Genomic DNA, 17137 nt, shown 5'->3' on the forward strand with positions numbered 1-17137 from the left:
AGTGGGTTGTGGCACTACAAAGTTTGGAAACGACTGCTCTAGAGATCTTTAGTTAGCATCCAAGACATCTCAAAAGACTAATAATCTTTGAAAGTTAATAGTTGCAGGGTACATGGGAAAAAATTTCATCATTTTAAAGAATATTTTTTAAAAATACTGAATAACTAGAGCAATCCTATGAGTACAGTTCAAATCTTATTTTTTATTTTAAATAGAGCAAAGAGTTTGCCTTCAGCAAATATACACAGCACATAAGTCCACTCCATTCAATGTGCAGAACTAGTAAGCTAGTCAGAAATCGCTACAGAATAAAGGTGCCTCTGAGGAATAATCACTATGTGGTCAAAAATTCTGGGGCATGTGACACTATTTGCTTCTACCTTCCTGAATTGCATCTTGAGTTGTTTCTAAATCACCTAAAGATATCTAGATACAACTTTGACATTGTCCATTAAAATGTATATGCTGACAAAACAGTTTGGCTTGCAAAAATCTCCAGTAGCTTTCAATTCAGCAGCAATGACAACTCTGGTGTCATTACAGGAGAAGTGGTGAATTGACGCTGGTTCACATAGTTGCAGAGCTGCCTGAAAGGACTGATGCTTGAACCACTTACAAAGTATACATATGATGTGCCCTTCCCTTCCCATACTGCTCCCTTTTGCTGTGATGTTAGTCCATGGGTGCATTTCTCTCTTGAACGGGCCAAGTAGTCTTCAGCAGGCATCAAGGACACTGGATGGATGGCACTCACACTAGGGGACTACCTAATGAAGATCCAACAACAAAAAAAATCTTTCAAAATAATTAAAAAGTGCAGGGACTGGCCGAATGATTAGGCATACACCACCTTCATTTATTATCTGTATCCATGTCCAATAAGTAGCAGCTTATATATACTATGAACCTTCCCTAAAACATATGTTTTGGCCATCAAGTTGAATAAAACTCCTCAGATTGCAACTTACTGGAGAGAAAATATGCCCTGAATTCATTGGGACTAACTTCTGAGTAAACATGCTTAGGATTGCACTAATAGTCACAAAGACAGAAAACATCTCTCAGTCCACTCTTTTTCCATTTTTTGACTTCTGCAGAAACAGCATGACACTGTGAAAAGACCATACCTCTGAAAAAAAAAAGAAAGAAAAGGAAACACTGAGGAGCAGGGACGTGCTAGAGAAGTATTCAGTACTGCCCTGGCTACAGGGTTCACCAACCTGGCATATTAAGGCAGCTAGTATTAAAGCATGTCAACAAGTGAATTGGCATTGTACTTTCAGTCATACCATTGCTGTTAGAGTTAGGGGACAATTCTAACCTCAAGTTAGGCTGGCACTGTTTTCTGCGCTGGCCTAGGAGTGTTGAAAAGTGCTGTAAGTCACTTCTGTGACAGCTCTGGCGTGGGGAGGCCAGCACATGCACAAGCACTGGCCTCCAGGGGCTAAATCTGGCCTTCACACCGCCGACGCACTTGACTTCCGACGGGCGGACTTCCCTCAAATGAGGAGGCTGGTTAGAAGGAGATTGAAAGGGAGGGTAAAAAGAGTCCAATCTCTCCAGAGTGCATGGAGGCTGCTTAAAACAACAGTAATAGAGGCCCAGCAGAGGTGTATACCGCAAAGAAAGAAGGGTTCCACTAAATCCAGGAGGGTGCCCGCATGGCTAACGAGCCAAGTTAGAGAGGCTATGAAGGGCAAGGAAGCTTCCTTCCGTAAATGGAAGTCTTGCCCTAATGAGAAGAATAAAAAGGAACATAAACTGTGCCAAAAGAAATGTAAGAAGGTGATACTGGAGGCCAAGCGAGACTATGAGGTATGCATGGCCAGCAACATTAAGGGGAATAATAAAAGCTTCTTCAAATATGTTAGAAGCAGGAAACCCGCCAGAGAAGCGGTTGGCCCTCTGGATAGCGAGGGAGGGAAAGGGGAGATAAAAGGAGACTTAGAGATGGCAGAGAAATTAAATGAGTTCTTTGCATCTGTCTTCACAGCAGAAGACCTCGGGCAGATACCGCTGCCTGAACGGCCCCTCCTGACCGAGGAGTTAAGTCAGATAGAGGTGAAAAGAGAAGATGTTTCAGACCTCATTGATAAATTAAAGATCAATAAGTCACTGGGCCCTGATGGCATCCACCCAAGAGTTATTAAGGAATTGAAGAATGAAGTTGCTGATCTCTTGACTAAGATATGCAACTTGTCCCTCAAAACGACCACGGTGCCAGAAGATTGGGGGATAGCAAATGTCACGCCTATCTTTAAAAAGGGAAAGAGGGGGGACCCAGGAAACTATAGGCCAGCCAGCCTAACATCTACACCGGGTAAGATGGTGGAATGCCTCATCAAAGATAGGATCTCAAAACACATAGATAAACAGGCCTTGCTGAGGGAGAATCAGCATTGCTTCTGTAAGGGTAAGTCTTGCCTCACAAACCTTATAGAATTCTTTGAAAAGGTCAACAGGCATGTGGATGTGGGAGAACCCGTGGACATTATATATCTGGACTTTCAGAAGGCGTTTGACACGGTCCCTCACCAAAGGCTACTGAAAAAACTCCACAGTCAGGGAATTAGAAGATAGGTCCTCTCATGGATTGAGAACTGGTTGGAGGCCAGGAAACAGAGAGTGGGTGTCAATGGGCAATTTTCACAATGGAGAGAGGTGAAAAGCGGTGTGCCCCAAGGATCTATCCTGGGACCGGTGCTTTTCAACCTCTTCATAAATGACCTGGAAACAGGGTTGAGCAGTGAGGTTGCAAAGTTTGCAGACGACACCAAACTTTTCCGAGTGGTGAAGACCAGAAGTGATTGTGAGGAGCTCCAGAAGGATCTCTCCAGACCAGGGGTGTCCAAAGTTTTTGGCAGGAGGGCCACATCAGCTCTCTGACACTGTGTCGGGGGCCGGGGAAAAAAAGAATTAATTTACTTTTAAAATTTGAATAAATTTACATAAGTTTACACAAATGAATATATTAAAGATGAACTTACATGAATGAATTACGGTCTTGCAATAGCTCAAGGCCTATAAAAGGCATTGCATAAAGCAAGGCTGGCCTTTCCTTTGCTGCCGCTACTGCATCACAGACATGAAACAGCAAGAAGTGGAGGGAGCCCTCATCCCACAGCTCATGTGAGAGGTCAAACAGTTGCCCTCACACTGCGAGCAGTTGTGTCAGGCCAGTGCAGGCTCCAACAAATCTCTGGAGGGCCAGAGGTTCATTGGAGACTGGGGACTTCCTGAGGGCCGCATTGAGAGGCCTCGAGGGCCACATGTGGCCCCAGGGCTGGGGTTTGGGCACCCCTGCTCCAGACTGTCAGAATGGGCAGCAAAATGGCAGATGCGCTTCAATGTCAGTAAGTGTAAAGTCATGCACATTGGGGCAAAAAATCAAAACTTTAGATATAGGCCAGGGGTGCCCAAACCCCGGCCTGGGGGCCACTTGTGGCCCTCAGGGGCTCCCAATCAGGCCCTTGGGGAACCCCCAGTCTCCAATGAGCCTCTGGCCCTGCAGAGACTTGCTAGAGCCCATGCTGGCCTGATGCAACTGCTCTCAGCGTAAGGACAACTGTTTGACCTCTCACCTGAGCTGTGGGACGTGGGCTCTCTCCATTACTTGCTATTTCACATCTGTGATGCAGCAGTGGCGGAGAAGGAAAGGCTGGCCTTGCTTTGTGCAAGGTCTTTTATAGGCCTTGAGCTACTGCAAGACCTTCATTCACTCATATAAGTTCTATCTCTAATAAATTCATTTATGTTAATTTATTCAAATTTTAAATGTAAAGTAATTCTTTTTTCCCCCTGCCCCTGACACAGTGTCAGAGAGACGATGTGGCCCTCCTGCCAAAATGTTTGGACACCCCTCATATAGGCTGATGGGTTCTGAGCTGTCTGTGACAGATCAGGAGAGAGACCTTGGGGTGGTGGTGAACAGGTCGATGAAAGTGTCGACCCAATGTGCGGCGGCAGTGAAGAAGGTCAATTCTATGCTTGGGATCATTAGGAAGGGTATTGAGAACAAAACGGCTAATATTATAATGCCGTTGTACAAATCTATGGCCACACCTGGAGTATTGTGTCCAGTTCTGGTCGCTGCATCTCAAAAAAGACATAGTGGAAATGGAAAAGGTGCAAAAAAGAGCGACTAAGATGATTACGGGGCTGGGGCACCTTCCTTATGAGGAAAGGCTATGGCGTTTGGGCCTCTTCAGCCTAGAAAAGAGACGCCTGAGGGGGAACATGATTGAGACATACAAAATTATGCAGGGGATGGACAGAGTGGATAGAAAGATGCTCTTTACACTCTCACATAACACCAGAACCAGGGGACATCCACTAAAATTGAGTGTTGGGAGAGTTAGAACAGACAAAAGAAAATATTTCTTTACTCAGCGCGTGGTCGGTCTGTGGAACTCCTTGCCACAGGATGTGGTGATGGCGTCTAGCCTGGACGCCTTTAAAAGGGGATTGGACAAGTTTCTGGAGGAAAAATCCATTACGGGGTACAAGCCTTGATGTGTATGCGCAACCTCCTGATTTTAGAAATGGGTTATGTCAGAATGCCAGATGCAAGGGAGGGCACCAGGATGCTGGTCTCTTGTTATCTGGTGTGCTCCCTGAAGCATTTGGTGGGCCGCTGTGAGATACAGGAAGCTGGACTAGATGGGCCTATGGCCTGATCCAGTGGGGCTGTTCTTATGTTCTTATGACGCAAGGTAAGTGTGTGCCAGCTGCGGGCTGCCAGCACACAGGTCTGGGGAGAAGGGCATTCTGGGGGTGTACTGGGGCAGTTGGGCGGCAGTTGGGTTCATGGGCAGACCAGGCCCGGGCAGGGGATGCTGCCAAGTTTCGGCACTTATGCTGGATCCTAACCCCACTCCTGGGAGACCTGACCTAGGTCCAGGCTGCTTGAATCTGTGTCACCTCTTTAGATCTGAGTAGCCCCATTGGGACTGCTGCCATGTAAGGGTCCCCTTAAGTCCCCTTGCCCCAGGTTGCACCACAGTCAGCCCCAATCCTGCTCTAGATGCAGCACAGGCCAGCTGGCCTACCTGTTCCAGGACAGGTTAGGATTGGGCTGTTAGCCACTTTTGTAATTACTGCTTAATAGGTAAGCACTTTTGCTTGTGAAACAAACTAAGATTGAAACAATGTCTCAAACACAATTAAGAGTGAAAATGGATATGCACTGGAACAAAATTTTATAACTTTATATAAAGATCTTATCCAGACGCCTCAGTACTCTCCAAATTAGTTTTAGTAGGAGGTTATTTTTAAAAAAATACACCCTGACTATGTCTGTTGCAGGTTTATAAGCAGTCACTTGGTCGTCTCTGGAAAGCAGCAATTAAGCCAGGAAGGTTTTGTCAAATGTTCGTTTTTTTCTTCTTCCAATTCAAAGTGCCACCAATTAGTCGTACGCCACTTAATGACAGGGATCGGGTCTACAAAGCAGTGCAATGTGGACCCTCCGCAGGGAAGAGGATGCTCCGCTCTCCTTGTCTCCAGAGGGTTGTCTGAGCCTCCTAGAGGCAGCACACGGACTTTGCTGCCTCTCCAAAGTTCAGACAGAGGGAAATTGCGTCTCTTGCACAACTTCCGGTTTCATGGAGGAAGCCGGAAATCGTGCAAGAGACGCGATTTCCCTTAGTCTGAGTCTTACAGAGGCAGCACTCAGACTTGTGCTGCCTCTGGGAGGCTCAGACAACCCTCAGGAGGCAAAGGGAGCAAAGCTCCCCTTGCATTTGGAGGGTGGGGGTGTACGCCTCCTGACGACCACGTGACCACATGTGGTCATCGGACATGCAATTCCAGCATCAGCTGGAACATTGCTAAGGGGAGCACACCTGTATTAGCATAAGAATGCACAGACTGACTGACCAACAAACCTCCGGGGGGGGGGCTTGCAACTTTTGTGGATGTATTTGCTAGCAGGCTAGCCCAGTGGTTCCCAAACTAGGGTACTTGTACTCCCACGGGTACTTGCCAAGACCTTTAGGGGTACTTGGAAAAGAACTGAATGATGGTGGTAAAAGGTAGGTCTGTATTAGAAAAGGCAGGTCTGTATGAGGGGTACAATTTATGGAAAAAGGCTGCCAAGGGATATGCAAGTGAAAAAATGTTGGGAGCCACTGGGCTAGCCTGTTCCAGAACTGCAATTCTGAATTAAAGCTGCAGGAGCATGCAATAAATAAGGGTAAGTGGAAGAGATTAATGGCCCAAGCCTATCCAACTTTCTAGCACTGATGCAGCCAAGGCAATGGTGTTTGGGCTGCATCCTACAGTGGGAGGGAAGTCACAGGCGTCCTCAAGGTAGGGGAACATTCATTTCTTTACCTTAGGGCTGCATTGTGGCTGCATTGATGCTGGAAAGTTGGATAGGATTCGGTCCAAAGAACACTGTACTTACACACACTGTGGTCTGGTTCACAACCATGATTTGTTGCTATGAGACAATTCATAATGAGCCGAATTGCCTTGGGTTTAGATGTTCTCCCTCTCCTTTTGTGCGAGAGAGAAGAGGAGATATCAAGGTTTAGTTGATAGTTCATAACAAACTACAGTTTCCAACACGAGAACAAAACATGGAACTGTATTTTATTATAAAGCACAAGCAAAAGTTTCCAAACTTCTTGCCACAAAAGAGAAGGTAAGGAAAAGAGAGCATGCACGTCTGGCTTGTTCTCATCACAAAAAGCCATGATATGTTTTAACATCTGTGCATGTTCACATTTAGTGAACATCCCCCCCCCAAATAAAAACACTGCCTTGCCTTCCTCAGTGGAACAGTATGCTGTCTGATCAAACAGCTTGGGGACTGCCTCTACTGCTATGGGATCTCTTAGCCTTAGAGAATCCCACAGCATAGCAACTTTGTGCAGCAGCAGCTGAGGCAGATGTTTTCTGAAGCAGTTGCCACTAGCCAAGAATTCTGCAGCTTGGGCATGCTTGTTACTGCACTGGTAGTAGTTCCCTGAGCTTATTCTTCCAACCTGAACTGAAGAGCAAGAACCTTGGCTTGGGCACTGGTGGTGGGGTGGTAATCAAGCTCCATCCCAACCTACAAAATAGCTGGTGGGATGCCATTTCCTAAGTACTGAAGTTGTGGTTAGAAGCTATGAGGGTTGCAGTCAGAGTGCAAAGTTTTGATGGGCAAATCAAAGGATTGAGTGGAAAGCAAACTGCTTTCCTTTCCACTCAGTCTAATTCCCCAGTCATCTCACAGATAGTAAGGGCACCATTCTAATATCTTGCTACCCATAGAGTTTGTGAAAGACAATGAAGTATATACACTAACTGTGGCCTGCTAAGAGACAGTGAGGGTCAGTTGTCTCCCAAAAAATGGTTGAGCAAGCCTAGGCAGGGGATATTTTGAGTTACCTCCACAATAGAGCCCTCCCAAATGGTGTCCGTGGCATGTGAAGTGGCTCTCAAAAAGCAAGAGATGTTATACAGGTTGAGCCTCATTATTCCTGTGGGTTCCTTCCAAGTACGCAAGTGGATAGCAAAAAAAGACCTTTCTGATGTAAGATAAGAGTCATTAAGAAGACAATCCAACAACCAGTCTCTCTCAAAGTGCTTAGAAAGGCACTTCACTCACTCCCTCCCTTCACCAATGCAAAGTATCTTTCTTTCAAGTGCTCAGGGGGAAGGGAAGGGTCCACTGGAGAGAGAAGGATTGATGGGTTGTCAGCCAGCTGCCCTCTCTCATTAAGGAGGCTATTGTTAAAGGACTGTTCAGTTTTTTAAACTGATTTTAAAGGGGTGCAATTTTCCCCTTCTCCAGGGATCAGCACATTCCTTCTCATTTGCAGGGGCCATTTGTGTGGAGTCAAATCTGTGTATAAAAAATCCGTGTATAAATAGGTTGGACCTATACTATATTATTGGCTTATTAAAATGCTGTGAACTTGTAGTTCAGCTTATGACATTTTAATATTTTACTTTCAGAGTTTGCAAAAAAGTACTGTCAATCAACATTACTTTCCAATTATGATCATTTTCCACAAACTTTCCTTATCCTCATCCACATATTATTTGTGGAGGGAGAAAGAATGTTACAAGACTCAAGAGAATGGTCCTTAGGAAAGTTAAGGTCCTTAGTGAACAATAAGAATAGTCTTTCATGAATTGTTGTAAAGGTTTTCCTAGGCTTTCTGGTGCCTCAACATTGTTTCACTTCACACAGCTTAATATGGTAAGAACAGCACTTAACACATGCCTTTTTTTACTACCCTAAAATACTTCTTGCCCCAAATAACCAATCAAATGATTGCACATAAATCCCTAAGGCAGTGTTTTGAAACCTGTGGCTCAGAACACACTAGGTGGGTCGCGAGTCAATTTTAGGTGGGTCCCCATTCACTTCAATGTGTATTTTATTTTTAATATATTAGACTTGATGCTACCATGGTACGTGACTGCATTTGTGGAAATGTTACAGATCTGTACTTTGAACAGACTACTTTATATAGGTTTTTAGCAATGAGAGTCAATGGGACTTACTCCTGGGGTAAGTAAGGATAAGATTGCAGCCTTTGGGATGTTTGGAAGAAAAATTTTTTAACATAGATCAGCAACTGCTTGGGTGGATTAGGAGGGTTATTCTTTATTTTAAATTTTTTAAAGGTATACTTTTTGTGAACTTTTAATTTACTTAATTTGATTTAATTTTGTCATATGAAGGTATTAGTTCAAATAAATAATCACCAGAAAGGTACCTGCATCAAGATCAACACACATATTGCCAACAAAGTGGCAGTGTGTAGCCGTTATTTGATCAGGTGTGCAAAACTCATATAGTTCTGAAGACTACTCTTGCATTATTAATTAAAGAGGTTCAGAACACCATGTAATTTCAGGAAAGCATTTTTATTATAATTTTAACTGTTAATCATGTCTTTCTCTGAGCCCCAAAGCATGAATTATCTTCTCTTTCAGTAAAACCAGAGGTATCCTTCCTTTTCTCTTTACATTCCATAATCCAAACACATTTCTCTCTCTGTATCAAAGGTCAGTTCCTCTTTTTCCATTTCGCCACTGTACAGGTACCTCTTTAGGTCATGTCCTCCCTTTTTTTCCTCTTTGTATCTCATCAAAGTTACCTCTTTATTCTTTATTCTTATTTTGTTCTCTCTCACTGATTTTGGTGTAAACAACACTTAAGGCTTTCACTCACTGAGGATTTCAGACATAGATGGGCCACTTAGCACGGCTGGCTGAATAAAACAGGCTTTAAAAACTGAAACCAATTCTACTATACAACTGTGAATAAAGAGAGAAGAGGAGCAGATATGGTTCAGGTATTCTCCCATGCTGAGCAAGTCTTGATATCTCACAAAGAAGTGGAAAAAGGCCACATTTAATGAGTATAGAAATGTCTCTAGAGGACTACATATAAGTCTGCTGGCTTTATGTTGTACATCTCTGGTTTTGACTATAGTAAAAGAAAAATCAGAAAGACCTAAGCAATTTGCACCAGCAAAAATGTGCTTAAAATGTTTAACCTGCAAAATTTAGACTTTAACTTTTGTAGACTTTAACCTGCAAAAATGAAAACTTCTCGGCATTAGAATTGTGCTTCAATAAACTCTTAGCTGAAAAATATCAAGATGACCAGCTTCTCGAAACAAGTTCAGAAGTAATTTGTATATCATGATGCAGTGCTGTACAACAAGCAACCTCATTTTGCTTCCTCATGTCTCCTGCAACTCAGATTCACAAAATATTCTATCTGTGCCCTCTCACCCCTTAATATTCTCGTTAATAGCCATGGATGATCTTCCATGAATTTGTCTGAACCTTTAAAGCAGTCTGGTAGTTTCAGTATACTTTGGAATTTAATGATTCTATACATCCATAAGCTTACAGTGCAATCCTATGCCTGTCTATTCAGAAGTAAGCCCCAATGTCCTCAATGGGACTTACCCCAGAGAAGTGTGTATAGGATTGCACCCTAATAAAGATAGTATGTTTAAAACCCTTCCTGAAACCTATTAATTGCCCCCACCCCTCAAATCTCAAACCTCAACCCCACAGACCTAGTGCAATAGGATTAAGCAGAATTGTCGAAATACAAACATCACTTTGCTCTGACCTTTTTTGTATGATGAAGTGTTCTATTTGGTTGTTTTGTTGTACTAATGGTTTGTATTAATCCACAGCAAACTTTGGTTAATTGTGACTGACCATTCTTGTGTCTCTGATAAAGACAACCAAAAGAAAAGGATAAGTGTACAAGAAGCGCAAAAGGGTAACATTGGATTATGATAGATAAAAAAGAAATGAGAACACATAAACAGTTAAATTAGAAGAGAAAAATGACAGAAATACTGTTAAGATTGCTCGGCTTTCTAAACTTTTGTCAAATACTATCATTGTTAGAAAGACCCTTTTTTCTATGCATGAAAAGAAAGTAGATCATATTCTCAGTTATTGCTCCTTATATTTGAACCTGGCCAGTGAAAAGGTAACAGGAAGTCAGTTTCCCACTATGAGAAAAAAACTTGGAAACCCATGATCTCACATACTCCGCTTCCTACCTCTAACACACACAAAGAATTAGTGTGACAACTTCCATGTAAATTTGAACTAAACCATAGTTCCACACTATGTATGAACTTGGGGAACAGTGATTTAATCAACAAAAACCAAAAGCTTTCATCCTCTTCTTCTTACACAAGAAAGAAGAGGGTTCTTATAGCAGGAAAACATGGTTTTCCATTTCAGCTATACTTGGCCTTTCTGAATTTCTTATGTCCTCATTGTTTTTGTACCATGGTTTTTGTACCATGGTACTTACAACCATGGCTGGCCTTGCCATGAAGTGACATGGTGGCAAACGGACAAGCACCCAGCCCAATTGTCCGCTACCCTCTCCAGCCTGCTGCACTGGGGGCTCGGATCCTCTTCCGACTTGCTGAGAGCAAGTCGGAAGAGGAGCACAGCAGCAGCCGCCGCTGCCCTCTTCTCCCTCCAGGGAGGGAGTAGAGAGAAAAAGGGGAAAAGTTGCCACGGCTCTAAATCACTTCTCCCAACCCCACAAATCACTTGGCACTTTCTAAACACCAGTTAGGAAGGGAGAGATGATTTGGAGCTGTGGCAGCCTTCTTTTCCCTCTTCAGCACTGATGGAAGGAAGGGAAGCTGCTACAGCTCCAGGTTACCTCTCCTTGTCCACTCTGCTTGCAAAACACCAAGTAGGCAGAAAGAGGCAATTTGGAGCCCACCACCTGTCGCTGCTCTGTGCCACTTCTATTTAAAATGAGCACAAGCAGTGTGTTCTGTGTTTTTCATAAACAAAGTGCACAACATAGGGCACAATCCTAACGAGGTCTACTCAGAAGTAAATCCTATTTTGTTCAGTGGGGCTTACTCTCGGGAAAGTGTGGCTAGGATTGCAGCCTTAACAGGTTATTTTCCCCCATCCTGGTTAGGTCGTGAAACTAAGTTAAAAAAACAAGTTAGGTTTCCCCGCATCTTTTCCTGTCACCGCCTCCCCTCCTCCACCAATTTGCCCAGTGCTAGCTGCTTCTTCCAATGGCTCCCGCCTCCAGTCAATGGGAAGAAATCAGGAGGAAAGCCGGAATGCACCTATACAAATGCTGCTGGAGATTTAGAGAGAGACCCACCCCACTGCACTGGTAAAATGCAAGGAATTTTTCCCCTAATATTTGCAAACAGCAGCTGGTTAGGTTTCCCCACAACTTTTCCTATCCTATTTCTTGGTATATCTCAGCTGTGGGGATTCTGGAACCAACCCCCTGTGGATAGTGAGGGCCCACTATACTCTAACGGGGCAGATCACATCTGCTCAAATTATTCAGCTCCCTGAAATGACAGTGGACCCAAGCCATGGAAGGTCTGCAATAGCTATAAATGTAATGTGACACGTGTTCTTAAGAAAACTATGTACAGCACAATTATGGTCATTAAAATAATAAAATCCCAAACCCAATACACCTCTTTCAATGTTCTCCAAAACAGTTCCTAACTCTGCCCACATGGCAAGTTCTAGCAGAGTTTTCAATCCTATCAACAAAATATACCTGGAGGGTGCCATGGAGCATCCTGCCCCACTGTGCTTGGGCTAATGTTGTTTGTATCAAACCGCTGCATAATGCAATCCACTGATGTACGCCAGCTCGGTTCTTCTAGGAAGATAAAAACAAAACAGCCGCTAATCAGTAGCAAAAGGGAACATCTGTATACAAATGGCAAACTTGGGTGCTTTCTATATGCTAACAGCAAACTTAGGTACTTGAATGCCAATCATTTGGAACATGAAATGAGGCTACCCAGCAATAAGGCAGTGATGTCTACATACCATGGGGGTTCATTATATACACAGATGAAGGCTGGTTTGTAATTTAAAAGGAAAAAAATTCCCAAAAACATGCTGATTGAGCATGTTTCAGAGAGCATCAAGAAAAATCAGCAGCAGGAGATGGGGGAGGGTGAAGCTGGAATTGGCATGTTTGGGTCAACAGAGCACTAGGACCAGGGAGATGTAACATTTTCTTGCAGATCCCTTTTATAAAATAGCGAACTTAAACTGCATAACAAATTTAAATGGCTGAGCACCTATAAGATTGCAAAAAAAAAAAAAGCTGACCCAAATAAGGTAGTGGTTCTACATGCTCAGGGAACAGCTTAAGCAGAAGTAGATAAATTTGATAAATGCTCAGGGAACAGCTTAAGCAGAAGTAGATAAGTAGAAGAAGTAAGCAGAAGTAGATAAATTTGTAAAGTGCATGAAAAAATAAAGGTGAGAAAACTCAAAACCAGACTGATGAAGGTGGCAGTTGGGGAAAAAAATTAACAGAAAAGGGGAGGAAATTGGTTTACTTGAACCTTTATTATGGAAGCTGGCATTAGGGTTAGACAAATGCAACACTTTATTGTAAGTCCTCTTGTACAACAATTCTGGTCATCTTGCTATTTTGACCAACATTATCTAAATTCACTACACCTATAGCCCCATTTTTGAACAAGTTAATGTAAAAAGTGCTTTTTAACTGAAAATGCTGCTTGTCCTAGGCACAATTTAAAATAGTCTCAGTATGCTTAATTCAATTAACAATCAGCTATTAAAATCTCACTTGTCGAGGACAAAATTAGTATATAAAAATATCTACTTAGACAAACAATTACTCAACTGTCTCATTCCCTAGGCTTTCTTACATGTGTTTATGTGGCTTCAGTGACTGACTATCCTGAGCAAGTAAATAGCTTGCAATGGTATACAAAAATCATGATCTGTTCTTTTCTGCTGATTTTATAGCACATATCTGATACTTACACCTTTCAAGTAGACACAGATGGCTATTTTCATACATTCTATCATTTATTTGCATTTGCTACAATTAAAATCTATAATGAGTGCTCACTTTGAGGCAAACCAGGTATCTGTACGTATTCAGTGTTACAATGGATAAGTACTGCAATGCTAAAATATCAGTTTTTTTAATAACATAAATAGCAAGGCAAATGGGAACAATAAAACTGCTAGGTACAAGTAACATGAAAAAGTCCACTTAGCCAAAAGAAATACTAGATGTGCTTTGTAACAGAAACATACAAAACAGGAAAAAGGCAGAAACACAATCATTCAATATCACTATTGCTAAGAGTCCTCTGGACCAGTGATTCTCAAACCGTGAGCCGGGACCCACCAGGTGGGACATGAGCCAATTTCAGGTGAGTCTCCATTCATTTCAATGTGTATTTTATGTTTAATATATTAGTCACATTGTATGTGACTGCATTTAGAGATATGTTACAGATCTGTACTTTTTACCAGGCTACTATTTACATGCTTTTAACAATGATAGTAAATGAGACTTACTCCTAGGTAAGTGTGGGTAAGATTGCAACCTAGGATTCCTAAAAATTTTCTGCTTGATTTTGTCACTTCCGGTGGGTATAACAGATTCTCATTCTAATAAGTTGGTCCTGGTGCTAAAAGTATGAGAACCAATGCTCTAGACTAGAGCAGGGGTCTCCAAACCCTGGCCCGAGCCTCTATCCAGCCCGCGGTCAACTTCTTGTCCCCTGAAAGCCTGTGGCCCACTCGACTGAACATGACCAGAGCTGTGCTCAGATTGCACCTGGAGAGTGTTCTGAGGGCCAGAGAGGCTGAGTGAATGAGCCCACTCATCCATTTATTCATTCATCTAAGTTCCATCTCTAATTTATTTATTTAAATTTTATATGCAAACTTTTTTCAGCCTTCAGTACTGCGCCAGATATTTCATGCGGTCCTCTGACCAAAACGTTTGGAAATGCCTGGACTAGAGCATGAGACAAAATAAATATCTGGGATGTAGCACAAAGCAAAGTATGAAGGCTTAGTTGCAGTTACAAGGCTAAGGTCCACTGTCAACAACTGCAATATTCAAAAGTATGTAAACAGAACATGCTTTTTAGAACAAAAAGCAAGGAAATGATCATTGGCTCCAGGTGACCCTGTTTTAGTAAGTTCCTTGCTTCCAGGCATTTATCATTACTGTACATCTAGTATCTTACATAATTATACTGCACATTATAGAAGCTACAAACATGGCTTAATATGTAGAACAGTTGTTCTCAAACTTTTTAGCACTGGGACACACTTTTTAGAATGATAATCTAACCGGAAGTGATGTCATTAACCTGGAAGTGATGTCATGGCTGGAAGTAACATCATCAAGCAAGAAAATTTTTAACACCTCCATACAACCAAATCAATCAATTAATTAATAAACAGTTTACAAGAAGTACAAGCTTAAAAATTTATTTAAAATAAAGAACCTTCCTAACCATCCCAAGCAGTTGCTGATCTGGTTAAAAAAAATTTCCCAAACATCCCAAAGGCTGCAATACTATCCACACTTACCCAAGAGTAAGCCCCATTGACTATCACTGTTAAAAGCATATATATAGTAGCCTATTAAAAGTATTGATCTGTAACATTTCTCCAAATGCTGTCACATACCATGGCAGCAAGATGCACATTGAAATAAATAGGGATCCCCCCAAAATTGGCTCATGACCCACCTAGTGGGTCCTAACCCAGTTTGAGAAACATTGCTACACAGAAATGGAAAACCAGGCATGAAAAGATGAGACAACAGATGTATTGGCAACCTTCAGTCTCGAAAGACTGGTATTGCGCTCTGAAAGGTGGTTCTGGCACACCGTCTAGTGTGGCTGAAAAAGCCAATCCGGGAGTGACAATCCCTTCCACACCGGGAGCAAGTGCAGTCTGTCCCTGGTCTGTCTCCCTGGCTATGCGCCTTCCTTCTTTGCCTCTTTGCCTCAGACTGTTGGCCAAGTGTCTCTTCAAACTGGGAAAGGCCATGCTGCACAGCCTGTCTCCAAGCGGACCACTCAGAGGCCAGGATTTCCCACTTGTTGAGGTCCATCCCTAAGGCCTTCAGATCCCTCTTGCAGATGTCCTTGTATCGCAGCTGTGGTCTACCTGTAGGGCGCTTTCCTTGCACGAGTTCTCCATAGAGGAGATCCTTTGGGATCCGGCCATCATCCATTCTCACGACATGACCGAGCCAACGCAGGCGTCTCTGTTTCAGCAGTGCATACATGCTAGGGATTCCAGCATGTTCCAGGACTGTGTTGTTAGGAACTTTGTCCTGCCAGGTGAGAGACCCTGAAATTACTATACTTTTTAACCCAGCTGTTGTCTCATTCTCGGCATGAGACAACAGCTGGGTTAAAAAGTATAGTAATTTCAGGGTCTCAAAAGAGACCCTGTACAGAATTTTCACTTAACTGAACAATCCTAAGCTTGCCGGCCCAGAAGCAAAAGTTTCACAGAGTTTACCGGAACTCTAGGGCAGTGTTCATAGGATTGTACTGGTAGCCTTGGTTATGTACAGGTAAGAACATAAGAAGAGCCCCACTGGAACAGGCCAAAGGCCCATCTAATACAGCTTTCTATATCTCACAGTGGCCCACCAAATGCTTCAGGGAGCACACAAGAAAGTAAGACACAACCAGTGTCCTGGTGCCCTCTCCTGCATCTGGCATTCTGAGGTAGCCTACTTCTGAAATCAGGAGCTTGCACATACCTATCATGACTTGTAACCCAGGATGGACTTGTCCTCCAGGAATTTGTCCAATCCCCTCTTAAAGGCATCTAGGTGAGATGCAATCACCATTTCCTATGGCAAGGTATTCCACAGACTAATTACTCATTGGGTAAAGAAATATTTTCTTTTGTTAGCCCCAACTCTCTCAACACTCGATTTTAGTGGATGTAACTCTTGGCTATTTCAAATATTTTCAGCAAAGGCTCAAAACATACCTGTTTCGTCTGGCATTTGGCTGCTGAGTGGACATTTGCACTCTGTGCCTCAGAAATACTACTGTGACTTGACTGCCTCTGTGGACTTGCCACCGACTTCAGCCCTAACAAGCACTAATTCGTCCCTTCAGACCCAGCTGTGGTGCCTTCTCCTCGAGCGCTGCTGCCGCTTGACAAGCACGGCCTGACGAGAGAGGCGGGGCCCACTCCAGCCGCGCTCCCAGGGACGCTGCGAGGCTCCCTCACTAGCAGCCCAAGGGCAAGGGCTTCCCCTGGCGGCCCAGACGCCGTGGCGCCGGGCTCAGCGCCGCACCTCCCCGTCGTGGCCCACCCCCATCCTCCCACCTCTAAGAGCAGGCGAGGTGAGCCCCCCACAAGCCCTGCCGCCCCTTGGCCGGCTCTGGTGGCCGTGGGACGGAGCAGCCTGGGAGAAGGAGGGGGGACCCTAACAGGAGCGCCGCCTGCCCTCTCAGGACCCGCCGACTGAGGCAGCGGAGCCTCACCCCAGACCGGCCCCAGCCCCACTCACCACCACTCTCACCAGCGCCGCCATCACGCTTCAAGGGCGCGCTTCCGCTTCCGCCAGACATCAAAGCGCTTCCGTCAGTCGGCCGTTGCCGGGAGTTCCAAAAAGACTTCGCTCAAAAACGGTCCCCGCCCGGCTTCCCCTCCCCCCGCGCGCCCCACCCGCCCAACTGACGGCGGGACCGTTGAGCGAGGGGCTCGCGTGCGCGCGGCTCCGCCTGGCCTCCTTCCTTCGCCAGTGGCTCAGCAGGCGAGGCGCTGGGCAGACGCTGCCCCCCAAGTGGGCTGTGTGGAGGGAAGGAGGAGGCCATGG

At 44.1% G+C, this 17137-nt stretch overlaps 1 protein-coding gene across 5 annotated transcripts in view; it reads right to left on the minus strand.

Moving 5' to 3' along the window:
* UQCC1 (ubiquinol-cytochrome c reductase complex assembly factor 1) overlaps positions 1–16932 on the minus strand; it is a 54591-nt gene extending 37659 nt beyond the window's left edge. Inside the window, exons 1-3 of one of the 5 annotated variants that reach the window (XM_066626058.1) lie at positions 16829–16932; positions 12044–12148; positions 10094–10198 (exon numbers count right to left, since the gene is read on the minus strand). In XM_066626058.1, the coding sequence (XP_066482155.1) occupies positions 10094–10198; positions 12044–12148; positions 16829–16852 (234 nt within the window). In that variant the 5' untranslated portion in view covers positions 16853–16932. Of the gene's footprint in view, positions 1–616; positions 768–10093; positions 10199–12043; positions 12149–16828 lie in introns of those variants that run through there. The other 4 variants (XM_066626059.1, XM_066626060.1, XM_066626061.1 and 1 more) reach the window with 4 other exon arrangements.
* Between the last annotated feature and the right edge of the window lie 205 nt (positions 16933–17137).

This window comes from Tiliqua scincoides, chromosome 4 (genome assembly GCF_035046505.1).
Source record: "Tiliqua scincoides isolate rTilSci1 chromosome 4, rTilSci1.hap2, whole genome shotgun sequence".
Classification (NCBI taxonomy): domain Eukaryota; kingdom Metazoa; phylum Chordata; class Lepidosauria; order Squamata; family Scincidae; genus Tiliqua; species Tiliqua scincoides.